This window comes from Berghia stephanieae, chromosome 1 (assembly GCF_034508935.2).
Source record: "Berghia stephanieae isolate SIO BIC M18660-M18661 chromosome 1, UCSD_Bste_1.3, whole genome shotgun sequence".
Classification (NCBI taxonomy): Eukaryota; Metazoa; Mollusca; class Gastropoda; order Nudibranchia; family Aeolidiidae; genus Berghia; species Berghia stephanieae.
In genome coordinates this window covers 72,172,384-72,193,579 of record NC_088360.1, presented here as the reverse complement: position 1 = coordinate 72,193,579, position 21,196 = coordinate 72,172,384, and the positions used below count along the sequence as shown (strand labels likewise).

Genomic DNA, 21,196 nt, shown 5'->3' with positions numbered 1-21,196 from the left:
CTATGAAATATTTCTCCGACGAGCATAAAAGCGTATCCAGAGGGGGAAAAAAAAACATTATAAATCTGATAATGTTTTGACTTTTACACATTCTGATCACAAGACACATGAAAAGTTCTAGACAGCATGAAGAATAAAAAGTATCGATTTTCTTTGTTTGTCCTATAGTGTCAGGTTCATTCTCCTCTGGTACCAAACTCTCATATCCGGCTTCAACTTTCAATGGTATCCATCTCCCTTTAGTCCCAGGTTTATGTCCCACTGATATCCTTTTTACATATTCCCAGGTTACTTCCCACTGGTGTGCAATTCCAAGAGTCCCAGGTTCACTCCCCACTGGTGTACACTTCCCTGAGTTCCAGGTTCACTCCCCACTGCCACCTACTTCCCAAAACTTTGTCGGGATTCGTCGGGTTTCGGCGGGTTTCGTCGGGTTTCGGCGGGTTTCGGCGGGTTTCGTAATTTTTTTTTTTAACGAAACCCGCCGAAACCCAGTCCCAGGTTCACTCCCCAATGGTGTACACTTCCCTGAGTTCCAGGTTCACTCCCCACTGCCACCTACTTCCCATAATTTTGTCGGGATTCGTCGGGTTTCGTCGGGTTTCGGCGGGTTTCGTAAAAAAGACACACCCTCAATAGAACAGTAAAGTTTGCTGCCCCAAACGTAAACAATAACAAGTTGCTAGTGATTTCCGTTAGGGACCGGAATAATTTACGCACAATATAGGTCTCCCAATTTTGTAGTTTGAGTTGTAGGCAATACACTTTCAGTATTGAAAATATGTTTACATAAAATCTAACAGTTGCAGAAATAATAATATAAGACTAAATTATTCTGAAAATCAGGCTCCGAATAATTCTCGTTTTGTTCATACCAGCGCAATAATTTGCTCTGGTCTAAAAATAGATAGACGTAACTTTTGATAAATTTTATCTTTTGTTCCATAAAATATCCATATCTAGACATTATTTGATGCATGATCGAGTATTTATGAATATGTGTTTCTTTTGCCACCTAACAGCCAAATTTTAAAGGTTATTTTCTTTCTATTATTTACATTGGAACGTGAGCTGTCAAGACAGGAACATGTGGTTTGCCATGTGCTTCTCGACCTTTGTTTACGTTTGGGGCAGCAAACTTTACTGTTCTATAATGACAGAACCCAAGTATCGATTAAGCGGCAAAATTCTCAAGTACTGACGGAGATAATTTATCGCCCATCCATATAAGGGAAGTTACTGTTAGGGACTAAGAGGGAAAACTTAGAATTTAGAATTTACAAAGAATCGAAAGTAGCCTGATCAACAACTGATAAACAAATTGCCAAGGAGAGAGGAAAATAAAGTGGGGGAGGGGGATGGGTAATGTGCCTTATATAAATGAAGAACAGACAAGACAAACAACGTTTCGGGCATTCGGCTTCGTCAGGAGACAAACTATAAAGACGCACAAAAATCACATTTCATGTGCCATTATTAGCCAGCGTTTGTTGAGTTTGAGTCAAATAAGTCTGCATATGCATCATACTGTACTACACACACACACCTGCAGTGTAGATAGATACACATATACGAGAGGAAGTCAAATTAAATGTAATGCGTAATTAAAAGTTTGCCCTTCATCTTTTCAGGATTAGCAAAATGTTACAGATTTCAGTCCCTCATACCATTGACATGTACAGTAGACTCCGGATAAGACGATTCCCAGGGGACCCGTGAAAAAATCGACTTAACGGAAAATCAACTTAACCGGAGTGTAACCAAATGAGCAAAAATGCATATGAACAAAGCAAGCCAATCTAGAATATGTCCCTCCATGTCGCGCTTTTCGCTGACGTTGCTTGGTTGCGTTGAATTGACCTGAGAAGTAGAGGTCCTGTAGTGGTCATCAGAGGCTCCTACCCCCAATAGCCCCAAAGAGGAATCAGAATACATAAAAAGCGGAATTTGAGATCAAAAAGTGGAATCAACTTACTGTTATTGACTATGACATGCTTTGCAACAGAAAATGTAATAGACAATCCAAAAGTACTCAAATGATAAAATATAAAATGTGTAAAAATGTGCAGATTATGTTAAGAGCAAAAGGGGGTCAAATAATAGTAATAGAGGATACACAGGTCCTGGCAGTCTCAGAGCAAAGCATTGAATGGATGGATTTAACCTTGTCAGGACCCTCCTACCCCTTCCCCTCAACACGCACCTAATCAAACTAACGCGAGTAACCGGAGTGCCAACCCACACAAATACACAGGGCTAAAATTATATAGGGAAAGAATCTGACCGTACTTGATAATATTATATTTTACCGATTGGAGCCAACATATAATATTACCTAGGTCATTGACCTCATACATTGGAGTCAACACAATAATAATACTTCGGTCAACCCCCCCTCCCAAAAATATAATATTATCTGACATCAGCTGCACACACTTTGAATGGACTAATCAGACACACAAAATTTGTGTTGATTGACCATAGGAGATGCTGATGAAATAAGCCATGGCTCACTTTTTTTTACTAGAGATTTTTAAAAAATAATTTTCGTAGATTGGAAAGTTCAAAAGCAGAATGTTTGCCTTGAATGCGGAATGTAGACCAATTAAGTTGAATTATTCCGTGAAAATCGGAAGGGTAGGAGCCTCTAGGTCAAGGTCATGCTTCTTGTCAATCATCGAGACAGAAATAGCTGGTATGCCAATTTCTTCTGCAATGATTTTCTGTCGCATGCCAGACTTTTCAAATGCATCGATCAGCTGGATCTTTCTTTTCAGCGATAGGTTTGCCATTGTAGTTATAGACTTGACTTGAATTCTTGATAAAATTGATACTAAGAGGACCATTACATGGGATGGCCTGGGATTAGAACTAAAAAATTTTTTTTTTTAAATCTTGAACTTGAAGTTGCGACTATGTAAAAAGTGAGATGGAGAAATCAAAGTTATTCAATACTGCTTGTGTACATTGAGCACGGACGTCAGGCAAAGCACCTACATCACATTGGTGTGCCAATCGTTCGCGGAAATTCTTAACTATTGAAAAATCTTACTGGTAGCTATTTTAACCAATGGAAATTATTGTTTATTTGTGATTTTATTGTGGTCATGAGTGATAAGAACATCGACTTAAGCGACATCGACTTATGTGGAGTTTATTTTTTTTTTTTACTAATGTTATATAGGAAGAAGGGGGAGGGACCAAGAAAAAAAATCGACTTGGGTAAAAATCGACCTAAGCAACGTCGACGTATCCAGAGTGCACTGTATGTACTTTTGATAAATTGTAATTTCTTGTGATCATATTTTTTTTTTTTTGTGTCTCAAGAATGCCAAGGGTGGAAACGTTGTTTATCATATGTCGTCTTCAATTATGTGAGTCATATTTCCCACTTTATTTTTCTATTTATCTTAACTGGCTCATTTTTACACCTTTGGCTTTTAGTTTTACTACTTACTGACAAGTTTTATACATGCTTGCAGACTTGTGCGGGATAATAGTGTGAACTGTAACCCTGTTTGATACATCCTAAATGGCAGAGACTCCTACCAAAAGTGTAACATCATCAGATATTATCCAAGATTTGTCCATAGTTCAATCACCTAGTGAGTCAAAACAACTGACATCTGAAGTTAAAAACAAGTGAATTATAATTAGGTATAATGATGCTCCTGAAAAAGAGGGCCCCTGTAAAAAGCAACAAACCATCTGCATCAGATTATTTTCACTATGATATTTTGGTAAAGGCCATCTTTTTCATCATTAAATCCACCTAATTTGTAAAATATTGAAATATTTATAGGGACTTGACTTGTTTGTTGTCTACTTTTAGGGCGCGCCTCTCCTATCTGATTCCTATTTCTAGACAGGTGCAGATTTAAAAAAAAAAAAAAAAGAGCTTTTATAGAGCGCAACATCCACTTAACATGCTCAAAGCGCTTTACAAGGGATCCCTAGCCAACAGCAACATTTAACATGTAGTTTGGGACATGATGCCTGTAAGGCAGTATTAGTATTACAATTTTTTTTTCCGGACAGAGACAACACTGTTAACGGCCAGGTAGTCATTTTACACCCGAGTACAGTGAGAGAATGTGAGTAAAGAGCCTTCTCCAAGGATTCAACTATGCACTTGCCGAAAGCGAGTGTAAAATCACTAGACCACATAGCCTACAAAAGATTATTGGAGCAGTAGTTTTAATCACTGTTGCATTATTTTATCAGATCTTGGCTGAGCATGATATGGTCCAAAGGGAAAGGGATGGTGTAAATGGGTCTAGATTATTTTTTCTCTGTAGCTGTCGTATGAAAGTACAATTTGTGATCATAAAAATTAGGTCTGTATTGGGTTGTTTTGTTTGTTTTTTTCTTTGTTTTTTTCTTCTCTTGTTTTTTTTGTTTGTTTATTGCTTTTTTTTTTTTTTCAATTTTGTTTTAACATATATATATATATATATATATATATATATATATATATATATATATATATATATATATATTATATATATATATATATATATATATATATATATATATATATATGCCGTGTCCAATGGGGGCAATTGTGGTTATTTATGGTCTTATGTTGGAATAGTGGGGAAAACAATACATAAAACTCTCTTTCACTTAATTATTTTCATTTGAAAAATCAGTTGTTTTTCTAAACATCAGTCCAAATTTGATATTACGGTGGTTAAAATTTAGCTTTTTGTTTGTTTTTGATATCGCAAGATGTGGATGTTCTAATTTTAAGTGCTTGTAAATTTTGGTGCTCTTGAATAAAAATGTCGGTATTCAAAAGTCATCAGCATTATCGCATGGATTTTAATTAAAATAACAACTAGATGTATGCATTTATTTTCTTGTGCAGTATTATCATATTTGCACTTGGTTTTCTTGATTTATTCTTAGTTGTGTTAAATGCGTTCGAGAGCTGTTTACAATCTAAACAATGACAATACACATTGGAGAGTGAAGGCGTAACTGGTATATCTTTTATAAACAAGAGAAATACACATTCTAACCTTGTTGGGACTTGTCTCCCTTCAGACACTGGTCCACACATCGCACTGTTATGTTGTCACAGGTCTCACCTTGTCCCTTTTTCCACCATCTTGAAAACTCCGGAATAACGATATCCCTGGATAACAACATAATTTTCCTGTCCCGGGTGATGTCGTTATCCAGGGGTTGAACTACTTACGAGGAGGATTATCTGGTATGATTTATTTGCACCATAGCTATGGCTGACATTTCTATATTATTATTTATATATATATATATATATATTATATATATATATATATATATATATATATATATATATATATAATAATATATGTATATATATATATACAGTAGAATTACTTTAAATGGAAATTTTGGGGACCTTCTAAACCATTTAATAATAATAATAATAAATGGCATTTATATAGCGCTTTACCCCGTTGTCACAGGCTCTAAGCGCTTTACAGTGATATAAAACAAAACATATTACAGTGAGACAAGTGTGAAGGAAACGTGATACGAATTCAATTTAACAACAACAAAATATGAAAATAATATTGCAACATTATGACGTAAAAAGATAAAACTTTAAGCGAGATTTGAACGTTGTCAACGAATCCGAGCATCTCACGTGTGACGGGAGAGAGTTCCAAAAATGGGGGGCCGAAAATTGAAAAGACTGTTCACCTATTTTACGCAATGGCTTAGGTTTGACAAGGATTGATTGGTCATTGCTTGACCTCAAGTTTCTATTGGGGACATATATGTTTAGAAGGTCTTTAATATAGGCGGGACTGTTCGTGCTTAGGGATTTGTAGACAACAGTACAAATCTTATAGGCAACTCTTTTTTCAACAGGAAGCCAATGTAACTCACGGAGAAGAAGAGTTGCTGACGGGTATTTTTTGTTATTGCGTACAATGAGCCTGGCTGCGTTATTTTGAGCAACCTGAAGTTTGCTAATTTTGTCTTTAGTTAAATTCGCCCAAAGGGAGTTACAATAGTCCAATTTAGATAAAACCAAGGAATTAATTAAAAGTTCTGTTATATGCTTCGGTATTAAATTACGAATTTTGCTTATTTTTTTCATTTCTATGTACATAGATTGTATGGTGTTATTCACGTGGCTTGTCATGGAAAGATCTTTATCAATGATGACGCCAAGGTTTTTTGCTTTATTTGAAAATTCTATTGTGCTATTTCCGAGAGTAATTAGTGATTTATTTGCCTGTTTAAGGATACTCGGTCTTCCACACATTAAAATCTCAGTTTTACTATCATTTAATTTTAACTTATTGTGGTACATCCAAGATTTAATCTCATTAAAACAGCTCGTAATTCGTTGTATTAAGAACTGTAAATTACTAAGGGGTGCTGAATCATATATTTGCGTATCATCTGCATAAAAATGATAACTCAGATTGAATCTGGATATCACACTAGAAAGGGGCTGCATATATACAGTAAAAAGGACAGGGCCAAGAACAGAGCCTTGTGGCACTCCAAAATTTAGTAAAACTTGTTCTGACTGAACACCATTCACCACGACAGTCTGCCATCGATCCTGTAAATATGATGTAAACCATTTAAGGGCAATTCCTTTTATGCCGAACGTATTTTCTAGTCTTCTTAACAAAATGTCATGGTCAATGGTGTCAAAGGCAGCTGAAAGATCTAAAAGGCATAATACATTGATATTGTTAGCATCAGCATTACATAACAAGTCATTAAAGATTTTAAGAAGCGCCGTTTCAGTACTGTGTTGATGTTTGTAGGCTGACTGAAAGGGTTGTTCCAAACTGTTGTTCTTAAGATGAGATGTTAATTGTGTAAGAACTACCTTCTCCAAAAGTTTTGACAAAAAAGGTAAATTTGATACAGGACGATAATTGTTTAATATATTGTGGTCCAGTGATGGTTTCTTCAGAAGTGGTTTGACGAGGGCACTTTTAAAGCACGATGGAACTTCGCCAGTCAGTATGGATGTATTTATGATTGATGTAATGGATGGTAATAATGTATCGATGGAGCTGGCCAAAAGCTGTGCTGGTAGGGGATCAAGGTCGCAGGATTTAATGGGGGCTTTTTTTATCAACTCGTTTATGAAACTAGGTGAAACTGGTTGGAACTTGTCTAAAGGGGTACCACAGAATGTATTTGTATCTATAAATGGTTCATGCCGATCTAGTTCTGAACGAATGTTATGGATTTTGTCTTTAAAAAAGTTGACAAATGTGTCTGGCAAGTCTCTTTGATTGGTTGTAGATGGTAATGAAGTGCATCTTTCACGTCCAAGTAGATCATTGCAGATGTTAAATAATTGTTTACAAGATTTAGAAGTTTCAAATTTTGAAAGAAAATACGTGGTCTTTGCCTTTTTTATTGTTGTCTTCCAGGCACGAAATGCGCTCTTGAATATTTCACGATGAATCATGAGGCCTGATGTTTTCAGCAGTCTTTCTGCTCTCCGACACTTCGTTTTAGCTTCTTTAACGTCCGACGTATACCACGGAGCATACTTGCGGTTGGTGACGGTCCTTGTTTGGAATGGCGCATGTTTGTCAAGCGTTTCAATGAGACAACTATTCCACTGGTCTGGAGATATAATTGAATTAATTGAATTTCGGTTTAAAGACATTTTGGTTTAAAGCAAGTTCCCGTTTTGCGATGTTTTTCAAGGGTAATAACTATTTAAGAAATTTGCTCATTTAATTGTATCATGGGTTTCCCCTTAAATGTAGTTGTTGAATAAATGCCGTCTTCGTAACCATTTTAAATTTTTATTTTTTTTTAATTTTTTTTTGGTGTGTTTTAAAAATAGTTTTGGGGGTTTTCGTTTTCAATTCAAAATTGTTGAAAGAGTTGAGTTCGGGATGCCGTGTTTTTTACATATCTCCGTCTTGATCAACTTTTTTTTTCATCGACTTCACATAGTATTTTGATTTTAAACTCCAATGTGTAAGCACAGTGCTTTCATTTAGACATCTTTCAGTAAAACATAAAGCTAAAATAAGATCGAAAGTTCTTGTGCGATAATTGATAATGAATGATGCGCAGCTACTCAGAGGTGAAGTGAAATGGAAATAAAAAGGCGTGTCAATGCTAAGCTGTCTACTACACACCTCTCTTTTGTTGAAAAATCATAATGTTCAAAGGCCAAATTACATAGAACCCCCCCCCCCCCCCCTCTCACACAAACATTCAATCAAAGTGGAAGTGAAATGGCATGTCAATGGTAAGTTGTCTACCACCCCCCTCCTTATTGTCATGTTGAAAATCCAGTCAGTTCCAAAGCATCAACACACGAGCGAGAGCATCTCGCTTGCGTGATTCTACACCCCAACTCCCCCTCTTTCCTCATTTTTCGCCTGCCAGTCACCCGTTGTCTTCCTTTTCCAGTCTGCGATCGTGGTTCTGGCCAAACCCAAGTGCAGTGATTGAAGTGTTTGCCTACCCCCCACCCCTCACCCTCATCTTATACTTATGCTCTTTGTTTTAATATCGCCGGGCATTATTATGTGGGGCCACCGTCCCGAATTTTTGAAGAAAAATAGAGAGAGAAAAGGGGAAGGTGCTCTCAAGTTGTTTCAGTTTAAAGAAAGTCCTTCCTAGAAGTATTTCGGTTCATCGTAAGAATTTTACAAAGATAATGAAGAAACTAGTACAATTTATTAAATTCATTGCGGCTTAAGGTATTTTTCGGTTTAGCTTCTTTCGGTTTAAAGTAATTTTACTGTATATATATAGTTATAGTATATCAAGCTCTATTTGTCTTTAGGTCCACAGGTGAAACAGCATATTACTGGGAATCTGACTGGTGACCTCCGAAAGGTCAAGGATACAGCTGCAGATATACACAATCTTATTTCAAAATGGGATTCATTGAATATGCAGGGCAGAAGTGTTCTTACAGAAATGGCAAACATAATGATTGAAAAACTGTAAGTGATCCATGCTGACCCACCATTTATACCTACTGATCAATTTTTTTAAAAACTCAAAATTTTTCAAAGGCAAAATTTGGCCAAATTCAATGATTTTTCTTAAGACTTAGATGTTTTCACTGAAAATTGGAAAAAGATGGTAATTGATTTATGAAAGTTAAACATTTTATACCCAAGAATAATAACATTTTATTCTGTAGATTTTCTAAAATTGCATTTATAACGCTTTTTTCATTATTTGTTTTATATATCACATTAATCTAAGAGAAATTATCAATACCTTTGTCAGGCATTCAACCAGAGTCTATTTTATTTTTTAAAGCAAGGGTACCAAGGAGGCATCTTTTTTAAAGAAGGAAATCAAGTTTGCCTGGATTTGGGGTGGGGGGGGGGGGGGGGGGGGGGGGGGGGGTTGTATTGAGGTTGTCTCTGATGCAAATACACCTTTGTAATTTTTTTTTTCAATTTTGATGGCTCCCTTGTGGTGCAGTGACAAATAATTGACCCCTTCCCCTCTCATTCTTTCTCTTCTCTCTCTCTCTCTCTCTCTCTCTCTCTCTCTCTCTCTCTCTCTCTCTCTCTCTCTCTCTCTCTCTCTCTCTCTTTGTCTCTCTCTCCCTCTTTTCCTTTGTCTATATTATGTTTTCTTTTTTTACAGTTATGTTTGTTTATTTTCTTGAGCTTGAGATTTCTTTTTTTTAATGTAGCTCCATATCCACTAAACATGCACAAAGTGCTTTACAAAGGGTCCATAGCCAACAGCAAAATTCAACATACATGACAGGACATTACAATTTTTACGGACAGAGACAATGCTGTTGACGGCCAGGTACTCATTTTACACCTGAGAATAGTGAGAGAATGGCACATGAGAACGGTGAGAGAATGTGAGTAAAGAGCCTTTTCCTAGGACTCAACTATGCACAACTCAGAGTGGGACTCGAACCCAGGACATTCCAATCCGGAGGCGAGTGTCATACCACTAGATCGCATATTCTTGTGTAATAGAAATATTGTAGTTGTAATTTATGCATAATCCCATGAAAAGTTCATCCTATTTTTTAAAATGTACAAGTGACACCTATGTTTAATCTATAATTCATTCTGTTCGTCTCAGGTTTACCACAGATGAGGATGATCAGAGTCGAGAAAAAGTTCTTCCACTCTCACTCCAGGCTGTATGCAATTCACTTGAAAAAGTAGTGGAGTCAATGGTGAGATACGGATAAAAGTCCCCAATCCAACTGAAATCCTGAGTAGTCAAATGTTTTTTCTGATTCCCATGTTCACCCAGCGGTGATTTGATAGCTGGGTCTTATGAATCTGGTAGATAGACTAGGGTCCTTCCCAATGGGTAGCAGGCAATTGCTACTGTCTGTTTAATGCTATAGAAACTAGGATAAACTTTGGCTCTCTCTTGCTATTTTTCCATCAACGGTACCTATCTATCTGGCTACACATATCTATCTATCTGACTATGCATATTCATCTGTTTATCTTTCAGCCTATTTATCTATCTATGAGTATCTAACTATCAGTCTATTTGTCTACATTCTATTGCTCTATTCCTGTCTCTTCCCAAATTCATTCAAGAATTACATTCACAAATCTCGTTCATCCATATCTCTATCACGATGATGAACTTGTAAACTGCTTTTTGTCGATTAATGTGTTTAAAAAAAAACATTTTGGTAAGTCTGTGGGAGGTTCATGAATAATAATGAAATAGTGCAGAACAATGATGGTTTTCACTGCATTTATTGCTGCTATCAGTTCTTCATCAATCTGCGGTAAAAAATAAAAATCTCACTTATCTGTGCTAAACATCCAAATGAGCATTCTTTACAGTGATTCACAGATCCTTGCCTGGGATAATCTCTAGTTTTAAGATTTCCTTTTCTGCTAAAAGCGGACAACATGGAAAGGTTTCATATTTTATTCTCATAAAGGGAATGCATCATCTATTAAAAACATATAAACTCAGTATCTGATCTGGGTAAAATGCCATCTCGAGGGAAAGATAAATAGAGCTTTTTTCTTGGAGAAGAATGAATGAATTCTTCACTTCATCACTTAGAATTTGTTTTTTAAGATGATGAAAGTCACCAAAAGTTTCTATGACATGGAAAATTGTATTATGACATCTTCTTAACCACAACAATAGTGATAGCTGCATTAAATTTTCAATTGTGCAGTATCATAGGTAAACGAATCAATAGTAAAATGTGCCACAACTACTTTGTTTAAATTTCTTGAGACATACATGAAATGAAAATGTTCCAAGAACAGTGCTTTAATCTGGTGTTAACCTCTCATGTGTGTGTGTGTGTGAGTCAGGCGATTAATTTGCACAAAGTTGCTCAATCTTTTATTAGCCACATCACACTTACAACTGGTACATTCCCAACAAAGACTGGTGTAATTATGATAGGACTGACGATTGTGTTTTTATTTTACTGATGCTATTGCAATTATCCTTTTGTAAAAGTAGTAATGAGTGGGAAGTGATTAGCAAGAACTGTAGAGGGCCTCCCAAATGCTGTCACTCGGGAGACCCCCCTGAGTACCAATGCACATGCAGGCACGCTTTGTTTCTATTCTCCGCTGAGGGAGGGGGTACCACTTGGTTTCACTCTTATTGATGAAATAATGTAATATCCTCGTATCTCACCTACTACTGGTTAAGAGTGACAACTGACTACCCTTCCTCGTCCCATACCTATCCAGTCTCCCAAATTGAAATCTTTTGTTGTAATTGTAACTGTACAATTTATTCAAGAAATCACCAACTTGAAAAAGTAAGAGGTAAATCACAGAGTAAACTTACAAAAAACGGTGCTAGCAATGCATTGCATATTTTCCTCAAGATATCTGACACCACCTAACAAGATAATCTAGGGTCGTGCAAGTTGCAGAATAAATATGGTAACATTCATTTATAGCATAACTCGAGCAACACCTAATGTTAATGTCACAAAGAATTAAAGAGGCAGGCAAGTCGGCCTTTGAATGGGCAAACTGCAAAGGGAAAAATAAGTGAAATTTTAACTGATGATAAATTGCCTAAAAAGACTGAGGGCAAGGGGGGGGGGGGGTGTCCCTAATATCTGGAGAGAGGTCATTAGGGAGATCCCCCTAGTTTCTCCCTAATAAGGGTATTAGGGAGACTCCCCTTGGGTCTCCCTAATGAGAGGGGAACAGCTGATATCAATCCAAGGTGTGCAGTTATTATCAGGTTTATTGTAATAAACGGGGTAACCAAATATTAAAATATATTATCAAATTTTTCTTTGTTCTTCTTAGGAATATATCGTTGACAAAATGGCCCAAAAGGCGTCACTAGCAGAGGGATTGGTATCACTCCAACAGTTTAAGATAACGAAGCCAACAAGCCAGGTTTTGTTTTTAACAATGACTTTAGAAGATTTTGGTAAGTTTGTTGAGCTAGATTGCATTCAATTGCCCATTGTAAACAATCGTATATTTACAGATTTAATGAGACCAAGGAGATTCAAAAGTTAGAATGTTTGTTTTGTTCTCATGATTATTTTTGTTTTTGATTAAGATAATGAATTACTACAAGAAAATTTTGCATCATAAAATGACAATGACAAACTTTGCAAAAAGCCTTGCATTCTGTTCTGTTTTGAAGAATCTGCTCTAAAAGAATTCAATAGTACATATACAAAGTCTGATATAAATATTACACTTTTCATGAGATCTATTTTTTGCAGTGTAGAATGTTCATGTTTGTGAATTCATGTGTCTGGATCTGCATATGATATGTATATTTCATTACTGCTATTTGTATATATTTCAAATAAAAGCCAAACTATTTTCAAACATTATCTCTTATTTTAAAGATAAAGTAGTCCTTTTTAGCCACAAGGTCCATTGAGCTGGAATTTACATTAGTTTGTGAGGTATTGGGCGGACAGTAACAATTGCTTGCTATCCTTGAATAAGATTTTAGTCTGTTGCAAATAAATTTCTACCAGATCTAACACTCTTTTAAGCAATTACCTGGATGAACATGGCTCCAAAAAGACCTTCGTCTGCACCAAGTCCCTTTGCTTATGAAGGGAGTGCTCTATATATTGAGCAGTCATGACCCTTTTTAACCAATTAAGTGCTGCGAAGTCCCAGGTTTGAGAATTTTGCCAAGATGAGGGTCATTTTAATTGATTGATATTTGATGGACGACTTTTCTTGCCAAATTTTTAAATACATGTTTTTTCCATAGAAGGACATTTACTGGTTAAACATGATTTTCAAGATAAGACAAATTCTGTCTAATGCAAAATCCTCTCATCAACATCATTTTTTTTTTCTTTATTCCCAGCAAGTACTGTCAAGGCTATTGAGGAAGATTACAAGAAAGAAATCAAACTGAAACGGGAGATATATAAAAACATTGCTCATTCAGTTGACAGAGATACAGTTATGTTCCACATTGCCTGTTGGACGCACCAGCCATGCATTCATGTGCAGACGCCAGATTTATTACAGGCTCTTATTAAAGACACAGGACATATCAAGTGATTAAAATAATTTGTCAATCTTGACTGAGTTGACACAAATGTAGGGAGAATTAGCTAAGGTGGAACCAGGTAACCTGTGTTGCAATTATGGTGTCTTACTTTTGACAAAACAATCTGGAGATTGTTTCACACAGCCCAATTCTAAAGCTGTTCCCAAATGCTATGCTTGATCGAGCTCCGAGAAGATAGGTCTTTCTAAATGTCATTTTTTCTTGTTTGTCAGTAATCACAAAATTACTATCTAAATTAGTGATTGTCAACTACAAAATTAATATCTTCAAATAAAGTCATTGAAAAATGATGATAAGAATTCAACTAAAACAAAAATTCATCAAGATTGCTATGGATATTCAGGTTAATCCATTATTTTACTTATCAGTGTAAATAAATTAAAAAAATTTCTTCGCTGAAGTGGAGAGGGTTAAGATTTGTTAAAATGCGTTCTGAAGAAAAGCAAAACAAAGGGAACACAGTTTTTTAAAATAACAAGCCAAACCTTTCGAGTTAAGAAATTTTGTGATGATCAGGGGGCCAACTAAAAAAATTGTGTTATGGAAATATGTCACTGTTTTTTATTCTAAGTATATGCGGGTTCTTTCATTCACTTACTCAATCCTCTTAGGACCTGTTGGCACTTGAGGCGATGCAAGGGATCTCCACTTGGTCGTGTCAGCAGCTGTTTTTGGGGCCATCTCGAGGGACAGACCTCTCTGTTTTAGGTCCCTCTCTATGGTACCAGTAGAGCTGCCAACCTCTCGTGACAGAAAGAGGAAGATTGGTTGCCAAAAAGAGGAACATTCGAGGAAAAAGAGGAAGATTCAAGAAAGTACGCGGAAAAAAAAACAACTTAATTTTCTTTAAATTTACAGGTTATCCATAAATGTCCATACACCCAAGTCTGTTATAATAGCCACTCCTTTATTTTATCCATAAAATTGTCTCAAAGTGCACTTTGTTCTCTCATGTTTATGCACATCTAAAGACTTCACTCATTTTAATTTATACTTAATTCAAATATTTACTTAATTTTTACACTATTTACATTATATACAGTCCAGTATATGATGACACTGGTTTAGTCCTTTTTCAAGGAAGCTGCAGTCGCAGACTTGGCCTTGATTAGCTGCTCCTTGGAGATAGGGTTCTTGACGGATTTGTGACCCCATTTTGCTTTGCAAATACTGGACTCTAGAATTTGTTTGACATACTGGCCCTAAAATCAGTCCTCTTCCTCCTGGCTAAGCTGAACAGTCTTTCACATGCTCCATTTGAATGGAAGATGGAAAGTATTCCCAGCATGGAACGACTAAGCAAATGACACCTAGCAGAGTCAGTTTGTGTTTTTGCATTAGCCAGGCGAAACCAGTACTTATCTACTCTTTCCCCATTGAGCAGGGGCATTGCAGATGATTGCCAATCTCTAAACTGTCTGAAGAGAATATCCATGACCTCATCAGTACACTGGCCTTCTTCAGAGGGAACTAAAGATGGAAATCTCTCCACAAAAAATTCTAAGATGCCATCCTAGCCACGACTTTGTTGTCTGGATTAGCAACAGATGCATACATGATTGGTGTTGAGTCTAAATTACACTTTGATTGGAGATAAACAACAGCTGTTTTCAAGTAATCTCTAACACACTTATATATATTTGTTTTTTTGGCATCTTCTCCAAGTTCTTTCACTAACTTCCTATATTTATACCCAACATCAATTTCACTTGATTGCAGGAGATTTTTCGTGTCATTGACATCAATTTACAGCAAATATTTACCTTGCAGGTAAGAGGGTTTTACAAAACGTAAACAGTAATCATGTATAATGGACTTCATGATGTCAGACATTTTATGACTGCAACAATGCATTAGCATTCTCAAATACCCTGACAACATTGTCCAAAAACATGGCATAAACCTTTACCTCGTCACTTAAAAGCTTCTTCAAAATACCCTGTGCTTTAGAAATTGTCTCTTCTGACAACTCCATGAACAAGGCCGATATTGGTTCCCAGAGTTCTAACAGACGAGATATAGGGCCTACAAGTTCCAAGAGAGAGCCATCTTGTATTGACATGTTTTAACACTTCGTGACTGCCACAACCAAGAATTTCCTGAAATTCCTTCAATCGGGCAACTCTTTTTGATGACTTATCAAGAAAGAAGTAAATATCTATTAGCAGTTGATCCAGTTTGTGTGGAAGTGAGTGCATTGCACGGCGACTAAAACTCGAACTTTAAGTTTGAGCCAGCGCTCCACCGGTGGGAGGGTGATAAATCATGTTGTGACAGGTCGATGACTCATCATGCTACGACATCGGCATTTTCGTTAGGTACCTGTATTTTTTCTCTCCGATTCTGCATTTTATTGAGATTTTCAAATAATTGTTGCTCAATAATCCGTTGACGTAACTTTTTCTTATTTATATATTCGTGTTCTTCATAATTTAAAGAATATTGTCATACCATTTGTATGGCTATGAACCTAATGGTTTTGTAACGCCACTCTCCATGAGTTGTACTATAATTCAATACAAGATCATAACTAATTGGTAAGAGACATGTGAATAAAAGTCTTCGTACAGGCAAATAATTTTGGGATAATCAGAAGCAGGAGAGAATGAGGAAAAAGTGTATGTAAGTTTTATGGCGTGTTCAGACCTGGCAGTCCTGTGAGAGGTCTTGATATTGTGGTAACTCCTTATCAAATCTACCAGTATCCTGTCCACAAATTAGCCAGTCATAATAGATGACTGGAAGGTATGTGTTAGTGTGTGTCTTATAAAACTGATATCCAATCATTCCTTATGAATAAGATTCACTTGATGTCATATTTTATTAATTAATAATAAAAATTCTATGGTCTGTCACGTTCCCAATCACATTGTCAGTAATAAATTTACTAAGAAATATTTCTATCACTATCTCTTCTATTTTCACACATCACAACTAACGAAGTTTCATGTCTAATCACAATGCAAGCAACACCATTATGAAAACAAATAAACAAGTTTAACAATAGTTTCTCGTCTATTTTCAACACCAACCAGAAAGGAGAGATATCATTCTAATATTTAGGATTACTATTCGGGGCCCTTATGAAGTGACTACTGACGTCTGGTTCAACTTGAGTGAAGCAGTGATGTTTCAATTGTGAAAGACAATTTTGCTTTTTCGCTTCGAAGTCCTCTTGCTCTTTTTTTCAATCTTCCCTATGCTAGAATGGAGCAGTTCACCACCTTGCTCGCCATGGAATCCTAACCCTATCTTATATCGCTTCAACCAGTCAATGCAGTGCATTTCCAATATATATGTAATTGGGGGGTAATTGAGTGAGGGAATGCTTCTCTGTAATTCTGCAAGTACCTTGTGACGGCTTCCTCTGCTCTTTCAATTTCATCTGACGACATGGGATTTGAATGGGATACTAATGTATGTACATCTCTGTAGCTGTCATTTAAAGTATTATATTTGATCTCAAGTTGAATTATTTTCGTGATTAGGGTGTCTCTTTGGGTGTCTGTACTAACTGCATGTTTAGCTGTCTTTGTGAGGTCTCTGTAGATTTATTTCTTTATGTATTTGTGACAGCGATTGCCAATGAAGTGGCCACCGTGAAATGCTTGTCTGACAATTTTATTCTGATCTAAAACATGTTATATTGCTTTTCTAACTGGTCCGATGATACTTTCTTTACATTCTTTCATGTCTTGCAATTTTTTTCTTTATCTTTTTAAGTTGCTTCTCCCACCTCCTCTTTTCGACTTTCGTATCACTCACGACAAGGCATGTTCTTACAAAGTCTTTATCGGTTTTTAATGCAACAGCCTTTTCCCAACACCGGCCATACTTTCTATAGTAAGATTTCTCCTTCGGCCCTGAAAGTGTAGCTCTTTCCTCAGAGATTTCGTCATCAAATGCATTCAGTTCATTTTCTAGATTTTTGTGATGTTTGGTGACAATGCCAAGAAGCAAATGCAGATATGGAGGCGCTACATGGTCTAGACCAAAGGATGTCATAGGTGAATGGATGAAATGACATTGTTTGACTGCCTCGCTTTTCTAAGCTCTTCTCCGTTATTTTTTAATTCCTCATAATTGTCATTCATGGACGAAAGAGTTCTCTTCCCAGAAGCTAAACATTGTAGTTCGCTTTGCATCGTCATTTTGCTGGCAAGGCACCAGAGACTTGGATAGGTGCCAGAGGGTCCTGAGATTCCGTACAATTTGGATAAGAACCAGTAGTCTCCAAAATTAACAGTCTAACTTTCTTGCCTCTCCATTCTAAAGATTTCAGAGCGTCAAATTGTGGATTTAAATGATCTATGATTATCTTAATATTGTGTGTTGTATCGTGAACTTTAGCTATTGATATCATATAGATGTTGTCCCTGGCATTTGGCTTAACTAGGTGAAGTGCCATCTTGAAACTGCCCTTCCCATGGTCATCGCCCACTTTTATCCAAATCTCATCTTCTGGTATACTGCCATTATGCCATGTGAGTGAGCCCTTGCTGTCGTGCTTCTACAGCATCCGTGATACAAAATCAGACAGGTCCTTAACCCATTAATGCCCAAGATTGAGAAAAATGTTCATTTTGACATATGTGATGGAAAATGCAGCCGAAATAAGTAATCTAAAGTCATTTTTGTCAATTAAAAAAATTTTTTTTTTTTTTCAACTTTCTCAATGTGTCCTTTAAAAAGGACGCTGGGAACAAATGGGGTGAAATTACTTGTGTTGACATCATTCAAAAATCCAACATTAATTGATAAATCAGCATTCATATTAATGGAAATAACAATGCAAATGTCAATTATAGTGGTAGATTATAATAATAATACATGACATTTATAACGCGCATTTTCATCACTGGGTGATGCTCAATGCGCGAAACAATAATACAGTGACATTATTATACAAATGAAACATTATACAAACTACATCAACATAATATTATCATTATACAACAATGTAATAACTAAACATAAAGTCATTAATACAAGATATGTTATAATACATCCACATGCTATGTCAAATACGGAAATAATATAAAATAATGATATAATAACATAAACTAAATTAACATTCATATTGGGGTCAAATTACAAAGATGCATTAATCAAGATGTGTTTTAACAAAGAGATGGTGTTTTAACTTTGATTTAAATATTGATAAGGACTGCGCTTCTCTTATTCTTTTAGGAAGAGAGTTCCAGATGGAAGGTCCGACGTGACTGAACGATCTGCCGCCGTAAAATTTATATTTATATTTATTTGTAACAATTAATTTTGTAGAATCTAGTGCAGAACGTAGACTCCTCGTTGGCTTATAAGTTTCTAAAAATTCAGTAATATACAATGGTGCTTGATCATTAAGGCACTTATAGCACAATACTGCTAGTTTGAATTCGATTCTCACTTTAACTGGTAACCAATGCAGCTCATACAAAAGTGGCAACGAGTAGGATGTTATCTTCTTTCTTAAAATCAATTTAGCAGCCGCATTCTGGATACTTTGAAGGCGTGATATTTTATCGTTGCTTACATTCGAGATTAACGAATTACAGTAATCTATTTTAGATAGTATGAAAGATGTTATTAGTTTGCATGTTACTTCTCTTGTTAGGAAAGGTCTAACTGAAGCAATTCTTTTTAATCCTATTGTCAAACTTCTACATAGAGAATCAAACTGTGCCTGCATAGTCATATGTTGATCTAGCATTACCCCAAGGTTTTTCACACACGTTGAGAGGTTAATTGTGCACCCATTTATATTTAGAGTAAACTTCAGAAAATCATCTTTCAAAACACTTTTTCTACACACACCATCACCTCTGTCTTTTCATTATTCAGCTTTAACTTGTTAATTTCCATCCAGCACTTAACATCTCTAATACAGTCTTCAACACGGGTAATCAATGATGGGATATTACTAGGGATATCGCTTACATAGATCTGAGTGTCATCAGCATAGAAATGATACATTAATTTATTTTTAACAAAAATATCCGAAAGAGGTTGAGTATAAAGAGTAAAAATAACAGGACCAAGGACAGACCCCTGCGGAACGCCGTAATTTAGAGGAAATGTTTCTGATACTGCGCCATCGATCAGAACCAACTGAGATCTTGATGTTAGGTATGATTTAAACCAACTAAGCGCAGTGTCTCTTATTCCAAAAGTAATTTCTAATCGTTTAATAAGTATCTCGTGATCAATGGTGTCAAATGCAGCCGAAAGGTCCAACATAGTCAATAAACAGACATGATTTTTGTCAATACTATTAAGAATATCAGTGCATACTTTTAAAAGGGCAGTTTCAGTGCTATGATGTGATTTATAGGCAGATTGGAAATTTTCACTTAAATTATTTAGATGGATATGATACAAAAGTCTTTTTAACACAATGCGTTCAAGCACTTTGGATAGATATGGAAGGTTGGAGACAGGTCTGTAATTTTTCAGTTCGTTTACATTTAGATCGGACTTCTTTAATAGTGGTTTAACAATGGCACGTTTAAACGAGTCGGGGACACTACCTGAGACCAACGAATTATTTATAAGTTCAGTTATTGTTGGTAACAGTTCTTCAATACAAGTCTTAAGAATACTAGTTGGGATGGGGTCTACTAAGTCACAATATTTTGATGAGCTATCTAAAATGGCTGACTTCACTTCATCTTCAGTGGCTGGATCGAAAACATGTAGTGGCGTTCCATGGAATGGTCCAAAGCTCGGTGACGATGATGATGATGTATTGTCAATGTTTTCCCTAATAGATTTTATCTTGTCGTGGAAATAGTTGGCAAAATTTTGAGCTAGTTCGGTGTTATTTCTAGAAGCTGGAAGGGGTGTGGATTTCTTACTGCCAAGAAGGTCGTTTGCGGTGGAAAACAGTTCTTTGCAAGATGTAATGCTTTGAAATTTTTCGTTGTAGTGGGCCTTTTTTGCGCATGTGATGGCATTATAAAGACTGGGTGGGGATCCTGACCTCCCATAGTGGGCAGGGAGGTACATACTGTGTCTTCTATACCCTTATATCTGTTTTCCAACATGCTTTCTGTCTTTGTCTTGGAATGAGATTACTTGGTTTTGTCCTGGCCCTGGTCGGAGTCCTGGCTGGGAGGGAAACAGTCAAATGCATAGTTATTGTTTTGGGAGATGATATTTTTTTCCTTGTAAATCATCTCTCTGTTATGTATTATTATTTTTATTTTGAATGTATAATGTAAGCATTTGAGTGTGTTCCTCTTTGTTGGATTTTGTGCTTGTGTCTGGATGAGACTTGTAGGTGATTTCAAACTAAGTACATTGGTGGTATGCTCTTGGAATCTACATCTGATCCCTATCTGTTCCCAGTTCCCCTTTGTCTTACTTTTTCTTGGGTGCCTTAATTGTAATTCTAGAACTTTTTACTATCCCATTTTCTTCTTTTTACTGGCGCTGACATGACCTAAATGTGTTGCAAGCGCCGTAAAACCCTTAAAAACAAAAACAAAAACAGCATTATAAAGAGCCGACTTAGCTGCTTTGTATATATCCTTAAATACCGTTAGGCCACTCTTTCGCCATTTCCTTTCAGCCTGTCTCTTTTTTCTCTTTAATTCCTTTATCTCGGAATTGAACCATCGCGAGTGTGGTCGATTCGATACGACCCGACGTTGTGGCGGTGCCTCACGGTCAATAATAGATCTCAATACTTTGT

The 21,196-nt window shown here is 36.2% G+C and overlaps 1 protein-coding gene across 6 annotated transcripts; it reads left to right on the top strand.

The window, feature by feature from the left end:
• Positions 1 to 1,224: 1,224 nt before the first annotated feature.
• Positions 1,225 to 20,992, top strand: LOC144955970 (cyclin-dependent kinase 2-interacting protein-like). Of its 6 annotated transcripts, none has more exons than XM_078886236.1 (6): positions 1,225 to 1,362; positions 3,483 to 3,605; positions 8,786 to 8,948; positions 10,069 to 10,165; positions 12,255 to 12,381; positions 13,294 to 20,992. In XM_078886236.1, the coding sequence occupies exons 2-6, from the start codon at positions 3,533 to 3,535 to the stop codon at positions 13,491 to 13,493; spliced, it is 660 nt and encodes a 219-aa protein (XP_078742362.1). In that variant the 5' UTR covers positions 1,225 to 1,362; positions 3,483 to 3,532; the 3' UTR covers positions 13,494 to 20,992. The 6 variants fall into 6 exon arrangements, with proteins under 6 accessions (XP_078742362.1, XP_078742379.1, XP_078742386.1 ...); XM_078886253.1 differs by having other exon boundaries at positions 1,252 to 1,345; positions 3,445 to 3,605; positions 13,294 to 16,367; XM_078886241.1 differs by having other exon boundaries at positions 1,267 to 1,362; positions 3,445 to 3,605; positions 13,294 to 16,367.
• Positions 20,993 to 21,196: the final 204 nt, after the last annotated feature.

What these genes read in the sequence shown, in the direction of transcription:
- LOC144955970 (XM_078886236.1), top strand. Translation starts at nt 3,533, where the DNA reads ATGGCAGAGACTCCTACCAAAAGTGTAACATCATCAGATATTATCCAA. An exon ending in GTCCATAGTTCAATCACCTA is followed by an intron (nt 3,606 to 8,785) that starts GTGAGTCAAAAC and finishes ATTTGTCTTTAG; the next exon opens with GTCCACAGGTGAAACAGCAT. An exon ending in AAAAAGTAGTGGAGTCAATG is followed by an intron (nt 10,166 to 12,254) that starts GTGAGATACGGA and finishes TGTTCTTCTTAG; the next exon opens with GAATATATCGTTGACAAAAT.